This window comes from Humulus lupulus, chromosome X (genome assembly GCF_963169125.1).
Source record: "Humulus lupulus chromosome X, drHumLupu1.1, whole genome shotgun sequence".
Taxonomy (NCBI): domain Eukaryota; kingdom Viridiplantae; phylum Streptophyta; class Magnoliopsida; order Rosales; family Cannabaceae; genus Humulus; species Humulus lupulus.
The window spans coordinates 6,745,417-6,771,458 of record NC_084802.1 but is presented as its reverse complement, the minus strand read 5'-3'; the positions used below and the strand labels follow the sequence as shown (position 1 = coordinate 6,771,458).

The 26,042-nt window shown below is 38.1% G+C and overlaps 1 protein-coding gene and 2 non-coding genes across 3 annotated transcripts; 2 read left to right on the top strand and 1 right to left on the bottom strand.

The window, feature by feature from the left end:
- The first annotated feature begins 162 nt into the window (after nt 1–162).
- Nucleotides 163–244, top strand: TRNAS-AGA (transfer RNA serine (anticodon AGA)). Its single transcript has one exon. It is a non-coding gene; the product is annotated as a tRNA-Ser (tRNA).
- A 2,968-nt stretch (nt 245–3,212) lies between these two features.
- LOC133805447 (chitin-binding lectin 1-like) lies at nt 3,213–3,872 on the bottom strand. The gene has a single exon (XM_062243632.1). The coding sequence runs from the start codon at nt 3,870–3,872 to the stop codon at nt 3,213–3,215; it is 660 nt and encodes a 219-aa protein (XP_062099616.1).
- Nucleotides 3,873–5,110: 1,238 nt separating this feature from the next.
- On the top strand, nt 5,111–5,192 carry TRNAS-AGA (transfer RNA serine (anticodon AGA)). The gene has a single exon. It is a non-coding gene; the product is annotated as a tRNA-Ser (tRNA).
- Nucleotides 5,193–26,042: the final 20,850 nt, after the last annotated feature.

Below are 26,042 nucleotides of genomic sequence, written 5' to 3'. Positions count from 1 at the left end.
TTAGACTTGTTTTTTTGTTGCTTAGATTGCTTACTCTCATATTCCTCCCCTCATTGGAGTATCTTCTTGTTTTCTTTTTATTTAATTAATAATATTGCTATTATTTATAATTATGGAATTTCATTGAATCAATATAATCTTAATCCTATCCATTCAACATGGGTGGACGTGCCGGAGTGGTTATCGGGCATGACTAGAAATCATGTGGGCTTTGCCCGCGCAGGTTCGAATCCTGCCGTCCACGCCTATTTTTTTTTTTTTTTTTTTTTCAATTAATGTATTGTACATATTTTATTATGCGTATTGTCACACACAAAATTTACATTCGATCATATGTAATATCAACTTAATAATGCTAGTCAAACTACATTTACACAATATGTGTCACAAATATCAACAATATTTGATATTTTTAGGTGGGTTCCTTATAATTTAAATAATATGGTTACAACAAATGATACATCATAATTACACACACTTTAATTAGTCAACGTGTAACACAAGTTTACTTAGTTTTATTTACTAGTTATTTTTATTAAATGTGTATTATTGTCATATAAATTTCAAATAAATAAATAAATATTATATATAAAAGAATGACATAAACAAATTAAATGAAAAATTAAACCAAAATATTATTTATGATTTTTCGGTACCTAGATAGATATAATCCCAATAACATTTATATGACGGTGTACATTGTAGTTATTTAGAACATCCTACAAGTTTTACAGAAATTCTGAATAGTTTACGAAGCCGAAAACATGGTTTAAACTGTCAAATTTTACTTGTATACACAAAAAAACAGGTACACGTGCAACAAACAATTTGACCTTATTTTCGGTAACATAAATTATTCAAAATTTCTTCAAAATTTGTAGGATAATTTAGATTAGATAGCTGCAATGTACACTGTTATATACAAAAGTTTGTAATTATATCTATTTAGGTGCCGAAAATAGAAAAAGGATGTACCAATGTTGTCAAAAAAGTGGAAGCATTGTAGTCACTCCCATTATATGATAATCTTTTTAAACATAAATGATTATTTTTATAATAAAAATTATTATTATAATGATATTTTATAATATTTAAATTTATATCAATATAAGTATTAAATATATAATCTTGTATTAAATATTATTATCATAATAACATTTTATAATATTTTCATATTAATATAATTAGTAAGAAGTTAAAATGATAGATTATTATCATAATAATATTTTATAACATTTAAATTTATATTAATATAATTATTAAATATCTAGCCTTGTATTATATATTATTATAATAATATATATTTTATAACATTTGAATTTGAATTTATATTAATATAATTGATAAATATATATTTTTAATTAGTTTTGAAGGTATATTTCGTTAAATATTTAGAATATTCCATTAAATATTTAGAATATTTCGTTAAAGTTAATGAAACAAAACGTTAAGCCAATAATTTTCGTTATCTATACACTTTTTATATAGAAGAGATTTATAAAATATTCGTGGCAAAATTACCATAAAAAACATTATGAAAAAAGTATATTTCATAATTATTTTGGTACCATCGTTTGTACCTAACGTGTTAAATACGCTTATGTGGCACCAAGAACAAAATTATAAATTTTTCTTGACGAGGCTAATTATGTTTAAAAAAATTACAGGGGTTTTTTCTCCATATTTTTTCTTAAAATCTATATTAAAATATATATTTTTTTGTACTAATTTAATATGGAAAAAAAAATTAGGGGCTTAAGTTTGCATTGCATGGCACTAACCCATTTAGGTGGCACATTTTTATGTTTCCATGTCATTATTTGTAATACCACGTGTATATATTATTTAAACAAAATTAGCTTTCTAGAACCTTTTACCCAAAATTAATAAAAATTTGGTAGTTAAATGCAACTTTAGAAACGACTTGTGTACTTACATAGTATATATTTGTTACACCCAGATTTCGAGCATGAGAAGTTATGATCCCGAAATCTAGGCTCGTTAGGTGTAAGCTCGAAATATGCACGGTTGTCATATGACCCTTTAGTCAGACCGTGTTGCTGTAAATAACGACCTCGAAAGCTCGAAGAGTGCGTAGCCTCGAATATGCTCTGAGCTCGTAATAGCCATGGGTTAACACTTGTATATATTTCTTGATGCATCTCTTGCCTTCAGACAAGATGGTTCGAGCTCGGTAAGTGTAAGTTCGAATGTGATGACTTCATCAATGGATACTTGCTATAAACATAGGTGAAGTAAGATGACGAGCTCGTGATTGACAAATAGTTTCGAAAATGTAATGGATTCCGTATCTGAGCTAATCGGTTACATATGAATGTATTTATTGTTGTAAAATCGCAATGTTTAAGGGATATTATACAATTTGTTATCCAATCCCACATTTTATGGGATGTTTCCGTGTACGTAGGAAAGAAGACATTAAATGTCATTATATTATTTGATTTACAAAATATCCTCCTGAAATATGTGGGAATGAATTTTGAAGCATTCTTTATAAATAGAGAATAAAACTCCATTTGTGGAGGACCGAAATTCTGAGATCTTGAGAGAAAACTCTGGGTAACTATTCCCTGAAAAGTTTCCAGAAAACTCCCAAGCACTTATAACGCAGACTCGTGGACTAGGCATATTTAACTGCTGAACCACGTAAAAAAGATCCTGTTTTCATTTTCTTTTATTTCCTCTGATATATCTTTGTTTAATTGCTCTCCTTTTTAAGTTGACGAAAAACGACGTCAATAATATCCTAATACTTATTCTATAGATTTATCAAACAATAAAATGCAAGTTTCATTAATTATTTTATAACAATTAAGAAATGAAACATTAAAAATAATGTAGTTAAATAAGAGTAATGATATGTGCACCCAAAATATGTACCAAAATATTACATAAAGTGATGTGATAGTTTAATCTAGTCAATCACATTTATCAAAACTAAGACTCACTGTTTTAAAAAACAGTGCCACGCCACTATATGTAATGTTTGGGTACATATTTTGAGTGCACATATCATTACTCATTAATTAAATCATTAATTAAAGTAGCTCATTTATTTGTCACAATAAGACATGTGCACACAAATTAAACAGTAGGTAGGTAGGTAGGTAGTAATAAGCTCTCTTAACAAGAGCTATCTTTTAATATTGTTTATAACATTATTAGCATCATTGTCATCTTCAAGCAAAACCCTAGCTAGGTGGAGGACCGGTCCAACATTGAGACCTGCAACTTCCTGGTTCGCAAAAATCAGATGTGCTGCCACAATATCCATTTATGCTGCAACACCTTCCTGTATCACATGGAATGTTGCCAAAAGCTGGCCCACATCTATGGTCTGGTCTTTCTGGGCCTGGAGGTGGGGGTGGAGCTATTGGGCTTGATGGAGGTGGGCTAGTCCAACATTGATATATGCACTGTCCATCTTCGCAATAAGCAGGGCCGCTGCCACAATATTCAAATATGCTGCAACACCTTCCTGGATTACATGGGCTGTCACCATAATGTGGCCCACATTTGTGATCTGGTCTTTCTGGGCCTGGAGGTGGAGGTGGTGGGCTTGGTGGAGGTGGGCTTGGTGGGGGTGGAGGTGTTGGGCTTGATGGAGGTAGGCTCATGGGTGGAGGACTTGTCCAACATTGATATTTGCACTGTCCTCCTTGGCAATAAGCAGGGCCGCTGCCACAATATTCATATATGCTGCAACACCTTCCTGGATTACATGGACTGTAACCATAATTTGGCCCACATTTGTGATCTGGTCTTTCTGGGCTTGAAGGTGGAGGAGGTGGGCTTGGTGGAGGTGGGCTTGGTGGAGGTGGAGATGTTGGGCTTGATGGAGGTAGGCTCATAGGTGGAGGACTTGTCCAACATTGATATCTGCACTGTCCTCCTTGGCAATAAGCAGGGCCGCTGCCACAATAATCATATATGCTGCAACACCTTCCTGGATTACATGGACTGTAACCATAATTTGGCCCACATTTGTGATCTGGTCTTTCTGGGCCTGAAGGTTGTGGACTTGGGCATGGTGAACTTATAGGAATTCTTGCCGAGACTATCCCAATCCCAACTGAAAGAGAAAATAGTGAGAAAAGTATAAAAATGCTTGTCTTCATTATAATTAGTTTTGAACGAAGATATTGTATATTTGAGATGAGAGTGTGTTTTAATGGAAGAGAACTAATGAGGCTATTTATAGTGTAGTCTTGGGTATTATTAAATTTATATTTGCGTTAATTATTATGCCTCATTAGCTGTTTCTTGTGTCATTTATATATGTATATATATATATATATTAAATTTCCTTTTATGTGTGTTTTCCTTGACTCTAATTCCAAACAAAAATATCTATTGTAAAGAACTATGCAAAGAGAATGAGAAAAGGAATGATTCTTTTTCTTTTTGCAAGTTTCTATATGGACATATGATATGTATTTATGTGGTAAAAGACAACAATGATGAATTAATTAGCTGTTAGAGAGAAAAGACTTTTATTTAATTCTAGAAATAATTAAATATTGTAAATATGTAAGTATAAATTTGCTAACTGGATAGACGGACATGATATGATAAAAAAATGTGTTTAGACCAAGTATAACATGAAGTTTTGAACATGTGTAGATTTTAAGCACAAAAGCTTGGCATGATAGGATCTAAAAAGACGATACATGATTATAGAGACAAACGTAATAAAAAGATAACATGCAAAAGTTTAAACTAATAAGGGCAATAATTATATAATATAGGCACAATTAGTAATAATAATAATAATTAATTTATATGATAAAATTATAATATAATTTTGAGTTAAACCTTTATAAATACAAGTATTTTAATATTATGAGTTAAAACTTTTGGTATATATAGTTTTAAAATTTTGATTTATAAAAGACTGAAAAACAAATTTATAACTATTTTAATAGTAGCTTGGCATGGCTGACTCTGGACCGTTTGAAATAAGTAAGCTCTTGGGTTACGTAAACTAATCATGGTTTGTTTTATTTAATTAACATTATTATTATTATTATAACAATTAGTCAAGATTTTAATGAATAAATATTGTCTTAATCCCATGAGTTCAACAAGAGTGGACGTGCCGGAGTGGTTATCGGGCATGACTAGAAATCATGTGGGCTTTGCCCGCGCAGGTTCGAATCCTGCCGTCCACGTTTCTCTATTTTTATTTCTTATTTTTCTTATTTTGTCCCCGTTTTGACAAATTACTTTTTGCATTTTATATTTTGTAAAATGGTTTAAATAGAGCCCTAAATCCGATTTTGGTCAAAGTTTTCTCAACTGAAATCACAAATAATTAACCAAACTAACAATTCAGAATAAAAATAAAATCATCTTGCTTAAAAACTGTGTTGTTATATTCAATTTTTTCTTAATCAAAATTGAGTTTAGAGGTCTATTCGAACCATTTTACAAAATATAGGGTTCAAAAATAAATTTTTTAAAACACAAGGTACAAACAAGTAATCGGAAAAAACACAGGGTACAAAAACCTTATATATATTATGGAGTTATTGTTCTAATATATATGTTTTTTTAACCATTAAAATGAAAACAACATCCTTTTCTATTTTTAGTTATTTTATTGTAACCTAATCATGGTTTCTTTTTTATGCTTTTAGAATCAAGTTAATTGGTTGTAAAGACTTTCCCATAATTCATCGTCGACAACGAGATTTCAGAGCAATGGTAGACTTTTCCTATAAAATCGTTTTCAAACTTTCCACAATATCGTCTTTGTCTTCTTGTACCATGCATATGCATAAACCTCCAAGTGTTTTTCCGGCGGCGATAATGACATCATCAGGGGTAAAGTCTCCAATAATGGTTTAACTATTTTCATATCTTAGATGGGAAGACTGTGAAACAAATATTGGATAGTGAGATAGAGGAAACAAAGAGTGTTTAATTAATTAATTTATTTTTTAAATAAATTTAAAAAAATAAAAATTAAAAGTTAGGTTACCCAATGTTTGTGATATAATTTGATTAATAATGTGCAAATGTAGTCAGTTATAAAACAAGTAATATAATGCTAAGTTGACTATCGTCTTCACATGTATTGAATTAGCAAATAATTGTGCGCAAATCAATTACCAAATAATTTGAGAGTGGTGAAAAATAAATTGAATACACTTGAAATAGTAAACTAAGATGACAATCTAAAAGCAAGAGAAATTCAATTGGTTAAAATGAGCTTGAATTATTAAATTCATCTATGTCAAGTAATCTGTACGTTTTGCTGTAGCAAAATTCTCAGAGTTAATAAAAATTCAAAATAAGTTCATAGAACTTTCTAAAATCCCATGGTATTAATTCTTTCACCTAATTAAGCATATTCTTATGCCAATCAAGTTTAAGAATTAGCAAATAATTGTACGCAAATCAATTACCAATGTAACGCCCTAGTTACCCCAGAACAGTTACGGTGATCGGTGAACCGGAAATTTGACCTGCTACCCGAGTCCTTTGGTTAAAAACGTGCTTCTAAGTATTATTAACAGGCTAAGGTGGAAAAAACCAATAAAAAGGAAATGATATATTTTATTAAATACATAAAACTGTACATGAGCCCATCAAAACGTTTACAAGTTATTTACATCTCAAAATGGTCATTACTGTTTCAAATTTACAAACCCGCCAACCTAAGCGGCAAAAATAGGGTAAACCCCTAGTTCCTCTGAGAACTCCTTGGCCGTGGGGGTCAAGCGACCGCATATGTACACATCACCACCTAAGCTCTCCACTCAAGGCTGGGTGAGCTTTTCTTTCCCTTTACCTGCACCACATAGCACCCATGAGCCAAGGCCAAGCAAGAAAACTCAATATAGCATGATATAATATCAACAATGATCATAATAATCATTCAGGACTTTCAGTCCAAAATAGATAAGTGACAATCGCAAAAGTCACCAAGATGGGAACAAATCCCTTTAGCCATATGACGATAGGGTCACTGGGGCTTAACAGATAAGTGAACCTTTCACTAACTTAAACAGGATAGGTGCATGATGACTAGTCACCAACATAACCTTCCTCATGACCATAGATTCATAACCTTGGAACATCGTTCTCTAGCCATGTGACAAACGGTCACCTGGGCCTTAGGCCCTGGCTCTGAGTAACTAGCTTAGACTAGCCAAGCGCTTATAAGTTTCATCGACCTTAGGGTCGGTCCAACGTTAATGCCTTAGAGTCATTCAACGCTGATATCGATTAGATCTAATCTTCATTCGACCCTGCATTCAGGACGCTAATGCCGTTTCTGACTCTTAGGTCAGTGATACGCGACCAGTGCCGTCCCTGACTAATCAGTGCCATACACAAGTAAACAACATTTGCTAGCACTTAATATGCAATCCATGTCCACATTTATCAACCAACATGCCTCAAAAATAATCATGGATGTCATATACACGGGGTGCAGTTTTCTTACCTCAGGTTCGAGCGAGAAGTATTATAAGAACGACTCCTGAGAACGATCAACCTTTTAATTCCTTAGCAGTTACCTAATCACAACCAATTATGACCTCCATTAATGAAAATCAACAATGAAAGGGTCTTAACCTAAACCCCACTCTCGGGACCCCGAAACATGCCCACACGGTGAGTAGATTCGATCTCGAGCCTTAAGGATTGAAACCCTGACCCAAAAACCCTTAAAAACACCCAAAACGGGATTCTGAAGGAACAAAGTAGTGCTACAGCACTGCTCCCTAGCGCCCCAGCGCTATTCTCAGAACCCCCAAAATGCCCAAAAGAATCCTGTGTAGCGCTATAGCACCCTAGGGTGGGTGCTGTAGCGCTACCCCCAGACCAGCACTCCCTTGAAACCTCCTTCTTCGACTCCTTCGATTCCAACTTGATTCCAATGCTTCCAAATCCCATTTTTGGTACCCAATGAACCCAAAAACCATCCTAACATACCCCAAACATCACAACCATAAGAACCCTAGCCAAAACTCCCAACAAAACCAAGTATTCAACCTAGAAATCACAACAGAAAACTAGAACCAAAACATGGAAAACTAGAGAATTCATTGGCTAGAAACTTACCCCAAGCTCAGCTTATGATGCTCTTCAAGGGTGGAACACACTCTCAAACTCCCAAGGCTTACTTCCCAAGCTTGAATCCTCAAGAATGGTTAAAAAATCACAAAGAAAGCTGAAAGAGAAAAGGTACCGGAAGGCTCTTGAAGATGCTCTGTTTTTCTACTTCTTTTATAGCCTAAAATGGTTTATATCAATCCTAGGGGTGAAAAGACCATTATACTCCTAGGTCTAATAAGGGTTTCTAAAGGCTCCCAAGGGCAAAATTGGTATTTTCCACTTATTTCGTTAATTATAATTAACGCTCTCCAATTCCCGCTATTCTTGATAATCTCAAACACCAATAATTCATATCCTGTTACCCATTAATTCCCGGAAACGCTCTAATCATTAAAATCACCCCGAGACTCATCCTGAGCCCCGAACTTAAACCTGTTATGACTAGACCACTAATCAATATTCCGTGATCGTCTCATGCCGAATAGCTCGAACAAACCCACATTATAATGTGGTCTCAACAATATGTCACCGGCATGCATACAAATATACAATTATGCCCTCAACATGTCAAATTACCAAAATATCATAATAACTAAATGTGGACTCACATGCATGCATATAAAATCATATTATAATATAATTCACATAAACATGCATATTATCAATTAATGACATAATTAAACAAGTATGGCCCTCCCGGCCTACTAATCCCGCCATTAAACCGCATTAGGGATTCCGGGGCATTACAACCAAACGATTTAAGAGTGGTGAAAAATAAATTGAATACACTTGAAATAATAAACTAAGATGACAATCTAAAAGCAAGAGAAATTCAATTGGTTGAAATGAACTTGAATTATTAAATTCATCTATGTCAAGTGATCTGTACGTTTTGCTGTAGCAAAATTCTCAAAGTTAATAAAAATTCAAAATAAGTTCACAGAACTTTCTAAAATCCTATGGTATTAATTCTTTCATCTAATTAAACATATTCTTATGTCAATCAAGTTTAAGAATTCAATTTTAAGTTTCAATTCACAGTTGTTACACAAGACAAATAACACATTCCTATGCTATTCACAAAACATAATCTAATTAACAAGATTATCTACTTGTGTCATTCAAGTTCCTCCATTATTTTCAAACTTCCCAGCACAAATATAATTAATCATCCTGTCATTAATTGATGACCAAACAACAACAAGAATTCATCACTAAGCACACTTGAATGAACAATGACATTTTTGATAAAATAAAGTGCTAGAAATTGAAAACTAAGACATAAAATCCAGTAATAATTCAAGTCTCAAATGTTTAGGTTCATATCTAAATTCACGAACACAAATCCAAAAAAATCAAATATGCCCATGGGTATTTAAATAACAAAAGATAGAAATTACAAACTAAACGAGATTAAAGAGGAGAAAACAAGTCAAAGATAATGAATCAATGATCTTGTATTCCTCCTATTCCTTTGATTCTCCTCAAGCTTGTAATTTCTTCTACTTTTTCCTCATTTTTTGTGTTCTTCTCTCTACAATGACAACTCTCTCTCAAATGGTGGCTGAGTTCTCTTTTGTATAAAGCTAGGGCCCCACAAATTAGGGAAACTACCCTCTTTTTGCCCAATTTCTTTTGGGGGCTTGATATAAAATGACCCTTAATGGTATGTGTGAAGGTAAGTAAATGTCCATGTTTTTAATTTTGTAGTAAAATATATTACATATTACCAAATATGCCCTTTAGCAAATTACTATTTTATTATAAATATTTTAATATTATGGTATATGTATATTAGTTTTGTTTAATTGATTTTTATTTTAAAGTTATTTTGATTTTTTTTTCATTTTGTTATGGGTTGTTGAAGGATATATCATACCACAAAATACATATACTGAGTTGAAAAATAATATACCAATAAAACTTACAAAATTATTACTAAAAAATGTATATACCATGATAACAAAATTATATACTACCATTAAAATGTATATACCATGATACAAAATTATATACTACCATAAAAAAAAAATATATATATATATATCATACTACAACAAACATATATAGTAGTTGGAAAATAATATACTAACAACCCATAAAAAACTTAAAAAATCAATATAACTTTAAAATAAAAACTAATAAACATATAACACTATATTAAAGTCATATACTCCTAAATAATTAAATGATAGAAAATGACAATTTATGTAATCAACAATGTAAAATTGTCATTTCTCTATAATTTTTAAAATAAGGACATTAACTTCTTGATGCAATTATTTTGGGCTATTTACTATAATTTATCTTTCTTTTGCTATCAAGTGCAAGACCTATTCTCCTCCTTTGGACCACTTAAAACCAGCTCAAATAAGTCATTGTGAACCTCTCCGTATCACATTTAGAATATAGCTCATTAAATGACTTATATGGTGTTCACATCATCTTTTTCAAAGTGTTTGTTGTGTCTTTTGCTACAGAAAATGCTGCAACATTCTTGAAATCCCTGCACAAAAAATTAGCATTTGAAATCAATTTAGTTGTCTTCATATTTACACATAATTGAGGCAAATTAATTACTTAATGGGGGAAACTAAATAAAATAATCTAAAACTAATTAAAACTAATATAAAAATATTAAAATGAATAATAAAATTAATTAAAAGTTACTAAAATAAACTAAAAATGCTTGAGAACAAAACTAATTCAATGCACAAAAAAGCTAAATAACTCTATTTTCATAAAGTTATCCCCGAATGTGTTTTTTGGTTATGTTTTCAAAATTTTCATTAAATAAATAAAACTATTTTTTTAAATGTTACTGAACAACAAACCTATGTTGTTATAATAATTTTTATGATCATTGGAGTTATTGTCATTGTTGGAAATGAAGATAGATTTCCAAGTTCAAGAACCTCAAATGAATCTTAGTGAACCAGAGATGAATCTAAGAACACAAATCAGTAAGACTAATTATCAAATAGTTAGAAAACGAAAAGCATGAAAGCATAAATCAACACAAGTATATATACTGATTCAGAACAAGATCAATGTGATCTTGAACCTAATCCAGTTTGAGGAACCACTATCTCTTCTTTATTCAATCAGAGAAATGAGTACAAAACTTCAATGGAACTTCTTGGAACAATCTTGGATCAAAATCTCTAAACACTCAACCACACAGGTGTTTTCCTCTTAATCCCTGAGCAAGCACTTTCCCAACAATTGTAATTCTCAATATAGTACCCCAAACCCAGCTCTCACAACCTTTCTCAAAACTCAATCTTTATTTCCACACTTGAGCTCTCTCTTCTAATTTGGTGTTTCTCTTGTTTCATCTGAATTTTCTATGCACTAAAAAGTGGAGTGAAGTTGTCCTTTTATAGACCAAGGACTGAAATAACACTTAAGTTAATGGGGTTGTTATGATAGTTGTGAACCAAACAATCCACTAACAGAATTAGTTGAGATTTGGAGAAATTACTTCCACAAATTCCACCTAGATTCTTCATATCACAACCTAAGTGTAGTAATAGAATTCCACTTGTAGAGATAATGATCCTAGAGTTCCAAAATTAGTTACCAAGGTTGAGAAAGTTTAAGCAATGCTTAAACTTGTTCATAGACAGTACCTTAGTTCTTATATCAGCTGGATTATCCTTAGTGCCAATCTTGTCCAATGATATCACCTGTTTCTCTATTTTTTCTCTTATCCAAAGCAAACGAATGTCAATGTATTTGATATTTTCATGGTATACTAGATTTTTACAAAGGTGAATTGAAGATTGAAAATCTGAGTATATCTTAGCTTTACCTTTCATCATCTTTAGCTCTTGTAGCATTCCTTGTAACCTATTGCCTCTTTGAATGCTTCGGTGGTGGCCATGAACTTAACTTCAGTTGTTGATAGTGACACCACTGACTGTAGTTAGGACTTCCAACATATGCAATATCCATTTGTTGTGAATACATATGAAGTAGTTGATCTCCTTATATCCTTACTTGCTGCATATTCTGCATCTACAAAACCTTCAAGTGTAACTTTCTGATCCATCTGCTTGTATCTCAGTAGTTCCCTTTAGATATCTAAGTAGCCACTTAAGAGCATTCAATTGCTCTAATCTAGGGTTTGATATAAACTTGCTAAGAATGCTTAGAGCATGTCCTATGTCTGGTCTAGTGTTGACCATGATGTACATTAAACACACTAGTGCCTTAACATAAAGGACTTTTGCATTTCCTCTGTCTCCTCGATAGTCTTTGGACTTTGATCTTTTGAAAGTAAAAATTGTCCTCCTAAAGGTACTGTGTTGACCCTCAAATTAGCCAACGACGTGGAGTCAAATAAATGACAGGAAAATAGCACGATGCTTGAAAATTCAATCTAATGGAAAGTAAAGAACACCAAGAATTATAGTGGTTCGGCCCCACAGATTGGTAATGACCTACGTCCACTTGATACTATTATTAATGTTGAGCTTCAAAGGTGTGATCAAAGAACTAGGGTTCTTGAGTTTCACAAACCTTAGAAGAAGAAATAATACAGACGATGGATAATAGCAATACAATTCTCTTCTTCTCAAATCAAAAAGAGGATTTGGAAAAAAGATCCCCCCTTGAGCTATTTCTTGTATATTTATATGCTCAAGGAGGGTTACATGAGTCAATTAATCATATCTTTCCTTAATAAACGGATATTCAGGTTATAATGAAGAGATATTCTCGGCTATCATTACAACTATACAAATTTATACATAAATAAATGGAGTATACGACCAGGCTGATCGTATATAAAACTTGAACCCTACATATGAAAGTATCTCTGGTCGATAGGCGAGCAGCATCTCTGCCACGTCATCCACAGCTTTTTGTTGGATAAACATTTTCCCCCAAGTTTATTTATTGCGACCAGCAATAAGTAAACTTAGGAAACTAACTTTTCGTATACCCCACGAAATCTGTCAGAGTCACTCGTGCTTCCTCGAAAAAGGTGACCTAATCACGTCCAATCATGCCTTTTCGGTTTCCAAGTAACCCTTCTGACGGCTATTACACTTCCCCATGCCTCGAAAAAGGTAACTCATGATTACCCCTTTTTATCATATCTCAGCCATTATAAATAATCCCCAAATTTACCTTTTCACTTTTTACTTGCCATTTTCTTGCCAAGAACCCTCAAGAACTTCAACCCAGAGCTCATAAACTTTGAAGATCTTTCGTCACTTGTTCTAAAGATCCTCTGTTCGCACGCCCAAAGTTGCTTCATTTCAGAAACTCCAATCTTCATCTAGGTAAATTTCTTCAACTTTCATGCTCTTTGACATGCCATGCGTACTGTTACATGCCTGTTTTGAGTTCTGAAAATTTTCTTGTTCTTGGGTAGAATTGCATGAGTATTGGCTGTATACCGATTGATGCTTGATAGGGTAGCGTAGTTTTGCTCTGTAGGAGTTAGGAGCCAGTTTGATAGTCAAGATCGTAAGTTTAGGGCGTAAAATCGAAGTAAAAATTTGATTTTTAGGCTAGTTGAAAAACTGGGTTTTTCCCGCCCCTTCGGAGTCGAAAAAGCTTTTTTTCCAATTTTTTTTTTATTTCCGCTTTTCAATCTATTTTTCAAACTGCTCGCATAAAACTTAGTGTTTTTGTTAGAGTACTGCTGGTCGTATGCGCGAGCAACATTATTCCAACTTTCAACATAAGCTCTTAAGCTGTGCGTCTTATCTCCTCATTTCTCTGTTCGTAGTTTTTATGCAAGATCCGTGGGGAGGAGAAAGGTCTATCGACAACGACTTATTGGCTCAACTGCTTGAGGACGAGGAGCAACCAGCGTCACTAATACCTGACATTCCATTTTCTCGTGTCACTTCAAACACTCCACCTGTCCTTACTCAAAATATGGCTCGAGCTAAAACCAAAGCCCAGAAAAAGAAAACCCCCAATCCTTCACATCAGCCTGATCCTCGGGCTGAAATTCCCTCGACCAGTGGTTGAGCTGAAAATATTCCTGACCCTAATATCCAAACACACGCTCAGCCCCGACATGCCATTCAACCAAACGTTGAGTGGTATTTAGTATCCGAGAGCCGAGTGATGATCAGGATGATTGCCAACTACATTAGGAAGTATGGTCTCACGGGGGTGACCTTAGTCCGACCCAACCAAGACCAACGGGCGAACCTGCCCAGAGGCGCCTGGTCGAGGTTCCACATTGAGGCAGGGGCTACCTTGCCTCTTCATTCATTTTTCCAAGGGGTGGCCAACTATTTCAGAGTTGCCCCTTTTCAAATAACTCCAAATGGATATAGAATGCTTCCAGCATTCTATATCCTATACAGCCACAAAAATTGGCTCGTGCCAACTCCTCATGAGGTTAACTACTTGTTTGACCTTAAGTCTAACCCCAACCAAGAAGGTACGGGGTTTTTTCATTTCTATCATCAGGAAACTGGGCGCACCTTCCTGAATGACACCACCCATATATCGAATGTGGGGAGGTACTACTAAGAGTACTTCCTCACGACCGACATGATCGCGGAAAATCTGGCCTTTGCTCAAGGAGGTAAAACCTTTGTATCACTGGCTGTTACTCTTTATTTAGTGTTCTCCTCCACATTCTCTTAATCTTTTAATGCCTTCCAGGCCCATGGCTGCGACCAGACCCAACTCCAAACATGGAGTTGAGATCAACCCTCTTGGCCAGCATGTCTGACGTAGAAAAAAGCGTTAAACATCTGGTCACAGAGGCTAACTTTAGGCCGGTCGACCTTTTGGCCCCTCACCAGGACATGAGGGAGTCAACAGCAGGGAGTGCCATGGGCGAAGAGGAACCCGAGCAGTAACCACCAGCGTCACCTCCACGAAGGAGACAAACCGGGGTCATGATCAGGGAACCTGTTGGCACTCCTCCAGCAGAGAGGCCCTTTGTCCCATTGGGGAAGGGGAAAAAGAAGGCCACCGAGCCTATCGAACACTTGGACGAGTCTTTAGACGAGAATGGTACAGTTATTTCGCTTTTAGATAGCTTGCCAATTCCCTGTCACCTATTTGATGGGGACGGCAATTTTAAATATGCTCCAAATTAAGGTCCAGACTTCTTCATGTCAGAGAGTGAGTGTGTGACTAATAGAGTCTATAGTATAGCGACCAGTAATAATAGCTCGGGTATTTGACTTTGCAATCTTTCTTTATTTCTTTTCCTGATGTAATATACTTAGTCATTTATGCTATCTCACTGTTCAACTATTTGCTTCTTTTCCAGACATGGATTCTGAGAACGTGTTCGACATTTACAGCGCTCCCGAGACTCCCGCGGCTCCCTCGAGCAAAAAGAAAGAAAGCAAAAGGCATCCTGGGGAAAGCAGTAAAGCACCTCAGGCTAAGAAGCCTCGCAATGCAGGCCTCCTGGAGGACGGGCCCTCAGCTAATGCAACTCCACCTTCTCCTCACGAGCAGCAGACTCCCCTACTCCAGCCGGGTCGACTCCATCTTCAGCGGCCCCAACTGACCAGACTCAGCAGGCCGGTCCTGCTTCGACTGGGGGCAACATAACTAGTCGCGCCTTCAGATCGGTCAAGGACAGGGTCGCGAAAATTGTAAAGCATGACTGCTGCCGAGAGGCGATGGTCGCGACAGAGGCGATGGACGTCGACCTGATCTTAAACCGTGCCTTGAACGAGTTTGCCAGTGTAAGTTATCTTCTTTTTGTAGGGATGGCTTCTTATATTCTTTACTGTCAGTCTAAATTTTACTCTGTCCGCAGGCATTTCTGACCCTTACCGCCGGCAAGCTACGCTCGGGTACTATCACCAAGCAGTCTAAATCCTTGGAGCAGAAACATGCTAAAGAACTCAAAGCTGCTGAAGCGAAACATGTTGAACAGCTTGCAGCGGTGCTCAAGGAGAAGAATAAACTGGCTGAGGAGTTGAGGGAGAAGCAAAAATCTCTGGACAAAGCCACCAAGTAGAGGGACTAGTTCAAGGAGTCTAACTGCGTCAATTATTGCGCGGCTAAACAGCTCGAGGAGGACTTGGCTGCGAGTAGACAATAGACTACAACCTTGGAGGGTCGGATCGAGGAGCTTGAGAGAGCAAACGCCAGCAATTTGGAAATGTATAAGAATGCCACTCTCCGATGCTTCTACGATTTCTGGAAGCACAACCAGGGTACCAACTTCAATTACCTTCCTGAGAATGCAAGAAACGTCGAGCTCGCCCGCTGTGCTGCTCGACTGGCAGAGGAAGAAAGAGCGAGGATTCCTGCTTCCCTTGAGATCTCGCTGGCCACTGGGATGGACTGAGGAGAAGCTGATGCTGAAGAAATGGTCAACTAGGATGCTCCCCAAGATCCTCCAGTCCCTTAGTCTTTTTCTATTTTTATTTTTATCTTTTTAATTGCACGACCTACAGGTCGTGATGTAAAGACAATATATATATTTTTTATTGCTGCATGGGCAACTTTTACTTTTATTTGAACAATTACATTCGAGCAGCGACTGCTCGCGGTGTAAAAGGATACATTTTGATATTATAATATATTTGCATCTTATTATAACATCTGTTCGCATGACCGAACTTAGCATAGCACTTTGGTTTGATTTAACAAAATTACAAAATTTTGAAAAATACTCTAAATACCTTAGCATGCTTTCACTTATTTTGCTCATGTGTTTACATACCTTTTAACGATGCTTTGCTTACTTGTACCTTATATGCCCCCTAAGTGATCGAGGAGCTTTAGGTCCTTGGTCACTTGCCTTGACCAGAACCTGTTCGAACATTACTGTTCGGAGCAATATGATTAGAATTATAATACAGCAAAACAACACACGTAATGAGCAAATACTTGTAATAAATACAATAATTGGCAAGAAATGACTGGCTGCGCACAGTCCCTTTTATTTCTCGTAATAAATGGACTAAACATGTCTGTACGAGTGATCAATAAGATCTTACACTTATAAGCGACCGGTCACATAAAATGACCAACCCTTTTTCAAAACTTGTAAAAAGTAAAATTAATACAAGCCAATTCTTTAAGAAGAATTGTTCATTGGTAATACTTGCGCAGGTTTTCTCCATTCCAATAGCGAGGAACGAGATCTCTGTTTAAGCGTGCAAGTTTATAAGTGCCTGGGTGAAGGACCTCATCGATCTGGTATGGCCCTTCCCAATTAGGCTCGAGTACTTCAGCAGCTTGGTCGCGGGTGTTTAGAAAAACTCTTTGGAGTACAAGATCTCTAACATTGAACTTTCTTTCTCACACTTTAGAGTTGAAATACCGGGTGACCTTCCACTGGTACGCAGCTACTCAAAGTTGGGCTTGTTTACGCTTTTCCTCAACCAGGTCTAGGGACTTCAGCAATAATTGGTTATTAGAGTCTTGGTCGTATGTTAATCTGCAATGCGATGGTGGATCTAACTCGACAGGCAACATAGCTTCATACCCGTATGCCAAGGAAAATGGGGTATGACCTGTTGCTGTTTGGTGGGAAGTCCTATATGACCAAAGAACTTCAGGCAACTGCTCTGGCCATGCTCCCTTAGCCTCTTCAAGTCTTTTCTTCAGGGTATCTTTTAAGGTTTTGTTAACTGCTTCGACCTGCCCATTTTCTTGGGGATGAGCGACTGAAGAAAAGCTTTTGATAATACCATGCCATTTTCAGAAGTCCGTGAATAAATCACTGTCAAATTGGGTGTCGTTATCCGAGACGATCTTTCTTGGCAATCCATATCGACAAACGATGTTCTTGACTACGAAGTCAAGCACTTTCTTGGTCGTTATGGTTGCGAGTGGCTCAGCCTCGGCCCATTTGGTGAAGTAATCGATGGCAACCACTGCATACTTTACACCACCTTTTCCTGTAGGCAAAGATCCGATTAAATCTATTCCCTAAACTGCGAAGGGCGATGGACTCTGCATTTGCTTTAACTCGTTAGAGGCTGCTCGTGGGATTTTGGAAAATCTCTGACACTTGTCACATCTCTGCACGAACTCCATTGAGTCTTCATTAATGGTTGGCCAGAAATATCCTTGCCTTAGGATCTTTTTTGACAAACTTTGCCCCCAGCGTGGTCCCCGCAAAAACCTTCGTGCACCTCTTTCATCAACTCTTTGGATTTCTCCTTTGTAATACATCTGAGGAGTGGCAGTGAATATCCCCTTTGGTACATGATTCCATCGACCAGGATATACCTAGCAGCTTGTCGCTGAAGGGTCCTGGCTTTGTTTTTGTCTGCTGGTAGTACGCCGCTTGACAGATACTCTACATATGGTGCCATCCACGTATCCGCCATTTGGATTACCAAAGTGGTTTTTGCCGCTTGGATGCTTAGTACCGATAGTCGTTCGACTGGCACTATGTTCAGAGTATCAACATCCTTCGTACTTGCCAATTTTGCCAAAGCGTCCGCGTTGGAATTCTGATTGCGAGGTACCTGCTGGAGACTGTATCTGTTGAACTGGGCTAACAGATCCTTTGTTTTGTTCAGATAGGCAACCATCTTCAAACCTCGCACTTGGTACTCTCCCAAGACCTGATTCACCATCAGTTGAGAATCACTATAGATGTCAAGCATTTTTATGTTCATATCCTTGGCTAACCACAATCCAGCGAGTAGTGCTTCATATTCGGCCTCATTGTTAAAAGCAGTGAAGTCAAATATGATTGCACAGTGAAATCGATGCCCATCCGGCGTTATCAATATCACTCCTGCTCCTGTGTGGGATTCGTTGGATGAACTATCTGTGAACAATTTCCACGTGGGAGCCTGGATTTGACATTCAGGCTCGTTGGATTCTTTAGTTTGCTCACCACTCATGAGCTCTGTGAATTCCGCGATGAAGTCAGCCAAGGCTTGTCCTTTTATCACTGCTCATAGCAAGTAAGATATGTCGAACTGCCCAGGTTCGACTGCCCACTTTAGCAATCTACCTGCAGCCTCTGGATTTTGCAGGACTTGTCGAAGAGGCTGGTCGGTCAATACCATAATTGGATGAGCTTGGAAGTAAGCCGCAACTTCCTCAAGACCAAAACCAAGCAATAGGCTAGTTTCTCGATGGGTGAGTACCGCTGTTCAGCTCCAATCAGCCTTTTGCTTACGTAGTATACAACCTTCTGCACGCCTTTTTCTTCTCTTACTAAAACAGTATTAGCAGCGTATTCCATGATTTCCAGGTAGATGAACAAAGTTTCTTTATCAACCGGCTTTGACAGGATGGGTGGTTGTGCCATATGTGTTTTTAGTGCTTGAAAGGCCTGTTCACACTCATCTGTCCATTCAAATTTCTTATTGCCTCTTAGTAGATTGAAAAACGGAATACACTTGTCTCTCGATTTTGAAATGAATCTACTGAGAGCAGCAATCCTCCCGGTCAGGCTTTGGACATCTTTAATCTTTACTGGCGATTTCATCTCGATCAGGGCTTTAATTTTCTTGGGATTAGCTTCAATTCCTCTTGAGTTAACTATAAATCCCAAGAAATTTCCTGATCCTACTTCGAAGGAGCATTTATGGGGATTGAACTTCATCCGATATTTATTCAGGACGTTGAAGCATTCCTGCAAATCCCGTACATGCCCTTATGCTTTCTTTGACTTAACCAGCATGTCATCGACGTAGACCTCCATGTTTGTGCCGGTCAGCTCCTTGAACATGTGGTTGACGAGTCTCTGGTAAGTCGCACCAGCGTTTTTCAAACCGAAAGGCATCACCTTGTAATAGTAGAGCCCTGTATCGATTTGAAAGCTAGTGTGATCCTCATCAGGGGGATGCATACTGATTTGATTATACCCAAAGTATGCATCCATGAATGAGAGGATCTCATGCTCGGCAGTGGCATCGACCAGCTGGTCGATCCTCGGGAGTGGGAAACAATCTTTGGGGCATGATTTATTTAGGTCTGTAAAATCCACGCATATACGCCACTTGCCATTCGACTTGGGCACTAGTACGGGATTAAAGACCCACGATGGATAAAACGCTACCCTGATGAACCCATTCTCCTTCAACTTCTCGACTTCCTCTTTCAAGGCCTTTGATCTATCTTTGTTGAGCAGCCTTCTTTTTTGTTGCACTAGTGGAAAGATTTTGTCGATGTTCAAGACATGGCTAATGACTGTAGGATCTATCCCGACCATGTCTTTGTGCGACCAGGCAAAGACCTCCTGGTTCTTCCTTAAGAACTCCACCAGTGTTTGTTTTGTTGTTGTCTCTAAGTTTTTACCGACTTTCACAACTCTGGTCGGATTTTCCTCATTGAGTTGGACCTCTTCAAGGTCCTCGATGGGCCCCACTTCTTCTTCAAAATCCCCAAAGCGAGGATCTAAGTCCCTATCCTCACTTTGGGCAACGCCTTATTTGGTGAGATTATCACCCGAGTGGGCCTGAACATCAGTCGCCATTTGCAACTCCTTTCCGGTGGCATCTCTCGATACACCCTTCTTCGCCTTGGTGATCGAGGCATTGTAGCACTCCCTCGCTTCCCTCTGGTTTCCCAACACGCATCCTACCCCTACGTCCGTTGGGAGTTTCATAGCGAGGTGCCATATAGAGGTGACAACTCATAGGTCGACCAAAATTGGCTTCCCTATCATAGTGTTGTACGCAAAAGGACAATCAACTACTATAAAAGTAGTGAGTAATGTTCTATTAGCAGGTGCAGTGTCTGCTGTGACTGGGAGTCTAATCGACCCTGTTGAGGCGAGCCCTTCTTCGGAAAAACCATAAATGGTTTGGTTGCATGGATCCAGGTCTTTTACGGAAAATTTCATCCTTTCCAGCGAAGACTTGTATAGGATGTTGACCAAACTTCCTGTATCGACCAACACCCTTTTCACCATCATGTTTGCGATCTGTACGTCCACGACCAGTGGATCGAAGTGTGGGAATCGCACGTGCTGGGCGTCGTCGTCAGAGAAGGTGATCAGTTCCTCCTCTGTTCGAGCCTTTTTTGGTGCTCCATCCTCAACACTCATCATCTCGATGTCCTGGTCGTGGCGCAGGGTTCGAGCATATCATTCCCTCTTTTTCCCACTATCTCTTGCAAGATGTGGGCCTCTACAGATGGTGAGCAGGGTACCTGCCAGAGGAGCTAGCTACAAAGGTAGCGAGCGTTGGCGTGGAGGCACCGACTCATTCCCACCTTGAGCCTCTCGCTGAGAACCTTCCGCGACTCGCACAAATCTTCTTAAATGTCCCTGCCTTATCAGGAACTCAATTTCGTCCTTGAGCTGGTTGCATTCATTAGTGTCGTGCCCGTAATCGTTGTGAAAAAGACAGAACTTTGTGGTATCTCTCTTGGAGATATATTTCCTTATGGGAGCGGGTCGCTTGTAGGGCACACTGGAGTTCGTAGCCTGATACACTTCTGCTTGAGATTCGACAAGGGCGGTGTAGTTGGTAAATCTCAGCTCGTAACGATTGCCCTTGGGGCGCTTACTCTCGGATGTCGAGGGTTCATTATGCGCCCGCTTTCCACCATTCTTACCATTGCCATTCCCGTTGCCTTTGCCGTTGCCATTGGGCTTCGACTCGTTGGCGGCTTTGGTGGGTTCTTCCTTGGGCCCCTTGTCTTTTGCTGGCGATTTCCTTTCGTTGGCAATCGCGTCCTCGAGCTTGATGTATCGATCAACTCGATCTCAGAACTCCTGGGTACTTTTAACCCCATGCCTTTTGAGGCTGCTCCAGAGGGGTGAATGGTGCCTAACTCCTGCAGTTAGAGCCATCATCTTGCCTTCATCACCTACTGTTTTTGCTCCAGCTGCTGCCCGCGTAAAACGCTGGACATAGTCTTTCAATGATTCCCCTTCCTGCTGACGTATTTTGACCAGCTGGTTTGCCTCAGTAGGATGTACGCGACCCGCGTAGAACTGTCCGTAAAACTCCTTCACGAACATTTCCCAGGATACTATACTCGCAGGAGGGAACTTAAAGAACCACTCCTGGGCGGCATTAGAAAGTGTTGCTGGGAAGATCCTGCGGCGAGCGTCTTCAGAGACTTTCTGAATATCCATTTGTATCTCAAACTTGTTGACATGAGATACTGGGTCTCCATACCCGTCAAAATTTGGCAGTGTTGGCATTTTGAACTTACTGAGGGTTTCAGCCATAGCAATCCTCTGTACGAAGGGGGTGCCTCTCCTCCGATTGTACTCCATGTGGGATGTTCTCCCCCCAACCAGCTGCTGCACTGCCTGGTTCAGGACATCAATCTGAGCCTGAACAACTTCTGGGATTGCTGGGGCCTCTGGTACCGGGGGAATGTACTCATCGTGCCTTTCTCGGCGGTCGTTAAGTACGTCCCTCAAATCATCGTCTCTTCGCCACTGCTCGTTGGCTCCGAGGCGACTAAAGACATTATTCTGCCTGGGCTGCCCCCCAGCATTATGACCCGCTGGTCGGTCTTCTCTAGGTGGGGGGCTTCTGCCTCCACCTCTTTCTTCATTCCTCCGAACATCATTTCCTCTGCCAGAGTCGGCTTCATTGTAGCTGTGGCCATCTCTGAATCGTGGCTGACTATGGTGCGACCGACTATTCACTCTGTTGCCTCCTTGGGCTGGCATTTCCCTAGCGTTAGGGGGAGGCCTGCGCTGGTCGATGGGTCCCTGTGCATTGTTATGCCGTGGGGGGCCCCTGACTGCAGAGCCTGTCTCTGAGTTCCTCCTGTTGGCAGAAGGACGTTGCCCCCTGATTGGTGGATGCGGCTCTTCATCCCCTGGGCGTCTAGGGATGCGAGGCTGTTGCCTGGCCCTATTCTGCCTCGGGCGCGGGGGATTGCCTCGACCAGCCTGAGATGAAGGCTGCTGCTTAGGATCCCTAGGTGGGACATCATCCTGAGCCATAGGTGGTTGCTCCGCCCTCTGAGGGCTTACTGGCTGGAGCGGAGGACTAGGATTGGGACCCCTTTGAGGTGGCTCGTTTAGTGGCTGATCTGGCTAAGAGGCTGGCGCAGCCTGATTCCTAGCCAGCTGGATGGCTGCTTCAAGGGCAGCCATGGCATCCCTCTGTCGACGGTTCATCTCAGCCTGCCTCTCGCTCAGCTCTTGACGCTGGCGTTCTATTTCCCTTTGTTGCGACGCCATTATCTCGGCAGCGCTCTCTTGATTGGCCCTCAGATTGGCCAACTCATCCTTCAACACCCCCAGTGTTGCCTTCAGGGTCTCAGAATCTAACTCCTCCTCATCAAACTCCAAAACAACCACATTTGGGGGAGGAGGCCGAGATGATGCAGCGCCAGTGGTTTGTCCGGTTTTCTTGGATGTTTTTGCCATTAGATTCTTTCACAGACTCTCAATGAAAGCACCAGAATGTTGACCCTCAAATTAGCCAACGACGCGGAGTCAAATAAATGATAGGAAAATAGCACGATGCTTGAAAATATAATCTAATGGAAAGTAAAGAACACCAAGAATTATAGTGGTTCGGCCCCAAAGATTGCTAATGACCTACGTTCACTTGATACTATTATTAATGTTGAGATTTAAAGGTGTGATCAAAGAGCTAGGGTTCTTAGTTTCACAAACCTTAGAAGGAGAAACGATACAGACGATGGATAATAATATTACAATTCTCTTCTTCTCAGATAAAAAAAGAGGATTCGGAAAAAAGATCCCCCCTTGAGCTATTTCTTGTATATTTATATGCTCAAGGAGGGTTGCATGAGTCAATTAATCATATATTTCCTTAATAAATGGATATTCAGGTTATAATGAAGATATATTATCGGCTATCATTACAACTATACAAATTTATACATAAATAAACGGAGTATACGACCAGGGTGGTCGTAGATAAAACTTGAACCCTGCATATGAAAGTATCTCTGGTTGATAGGCGAGCAGCATCTCTGCCACGTCATCCACAACTGTTTGTTGGATAAACATACTGAAACACTCTTTGAATCCTGCATGTTGAATCTCTGAAGCACCCTCTAAATAAAACTTGCTTGCTTAAGATTTAGAATCCTATATTTTCTGTTTCTTGTCATTTCTATCATAAGTGTCTTTTGGACTTGACTAAACACCTTTATTTCAAATTCGTCTTTCAGCTTGTCTTTGATGCCTTTTATCACTGTTTTGTCCTTCCCCATAATGAGCCTATCATCTACATATAGTAAGAGAAAAAATGATGTAGATTGCTCAAGATTTTTGTAGTATAGGCATGATCAAACTTTGATCTAACAAATCCAATGTCTTGAACATAGGTGTTGGATCTCTTATTCCATTGTTGTGGTGATTGTTTGAGTCCAGGTAGTGACCTTCTAAGCTTGTGCACCATCTCTTTGTTTGCTTGATTCCATCTAAAAACCAGGTGGTTGATGCATATAAATGTCCTCATCTATAAAACCATTTAAGAAGGCAGTCTTGACATCAAGTTGCTCTATTTCTAAATTTTATTGTGCTGCAAGAGATAACATCAATCTTATAGTCTTATACTTTTACTACAGGTGAGAACACTTCATTGTAATCAATACCTTCCACTTGTGTGAACCCCTTTGCCACAAGCCTTGCTTTGAACCTCAAAGGCTCATCCTTACTCAGACCTTCCTTCAGCTAAAAAATCCATTTACATGACATCACTTTCTGACCTTTTGGTTTTGCAACTAAATCTCATGTTCTGTTTTTGCTCAATGAATCCATTTCTTCCTTCATTGCTTGACTCCATTCAACCTTGTTCTTCCCTGAAAGAGCCTCTTCAACACTTTTGGGTCCTGGTGTGTCAGCTTGCTGCACTGCTACAAGTGCATAAGCCACCAAGTCAGCTTGAGCATATCTTGCTGGAGGTTGTATAACTCTTCTCTCTCGATCTCTTGCTAGTTGAAACCCAGACAGATCAGGTTGTTGTTGTTAGGAAAACTTATACATGATCTTTATTTATTTTTATGTAGATCTAATATTAAAAAAATCAATATGAGATAACTTAGAACTTGTTTCTAAAATTGAATTCAAAGAGAAACAATGATAACAATACTTACAGTATACTCAGCAAAATGAATGAGTCCTTCCTTCAATTTCTCTAACACTCATATCCTTTCTGTCATAGAGTATTATCAAGAAACTGAACCGATCTTCTATTATCTTCACAGTCTTTCAAAGTATCCTTAGAATCACCTAGACTAGAGTGGACAATTATCAACACATGAGATAGATACAGAGAGAAGAAAAGAAAATAACAAAGAGGCTTAGAAAATGACTTGTGTTTAGAGAGAATCTAAAACCTATAAGAAAATCTGTGATTAAACTTATCTGTCGTCTGTATTGACTTCTTTGTAAGCACTCCTTTTATAGACTCAATTAGGCCATTTAATTTAATTAACAAATCAATAAAATAATAGCCAATTTGAAGCCCTAGGTCGAAATTATCATGGACTTTAGTCCCGTGAAATTTCCCATTTAATTATAAGCCCATTAGACTTAAAATCAATGCATGTGTTATTTTCTATTGATTTAATTAATTAAATAATTATTTAAATCATTTATCAAATTAATTATTTATAATTTGAACATTGATTTAAACTTATTTGTTAATTTATATACCAATTTATCTTAATTAATAAATCTGCCATAATTTCTATTTTCTTCTCAAAATTACATTACTCTGTGAAACTATCCAAAATTAACCTAGTCAACTTTGATAATTCTAATTGATATTAAATCAATTAATTGAGACTATCTAGATGATTTTATCCAAGGTACAGTGGGGACCATGGACCTATGAAATCAAGCTCAAATAAGTTATCATAAATCTAACAAATAAATTTACTAACATATTAATTCTCTATAGACGGTTACTCAATCCTCTATAGACGGTCTACAATGAGATAGGACTAAAATACCGTTTTACCCCTGATTGTATTTTATCCTTAAAACACTTAGTTCCTTGTAAATGATATTTCAGTAAACTAATTTAATTACTGAAATGAGATCTCTATCATTTAGTACCTTGAACCAAACAAAA

What these genes read in the sequence shown, in the direction of transcription:
- LOC133805447 (XM_062243632.1), bottom strand. Translation starts at nt 3,872, where the DNA reads ATGAGCCTACCTCCATCAAGCCCAACATCTCCACCTCCACCAAGCCCA.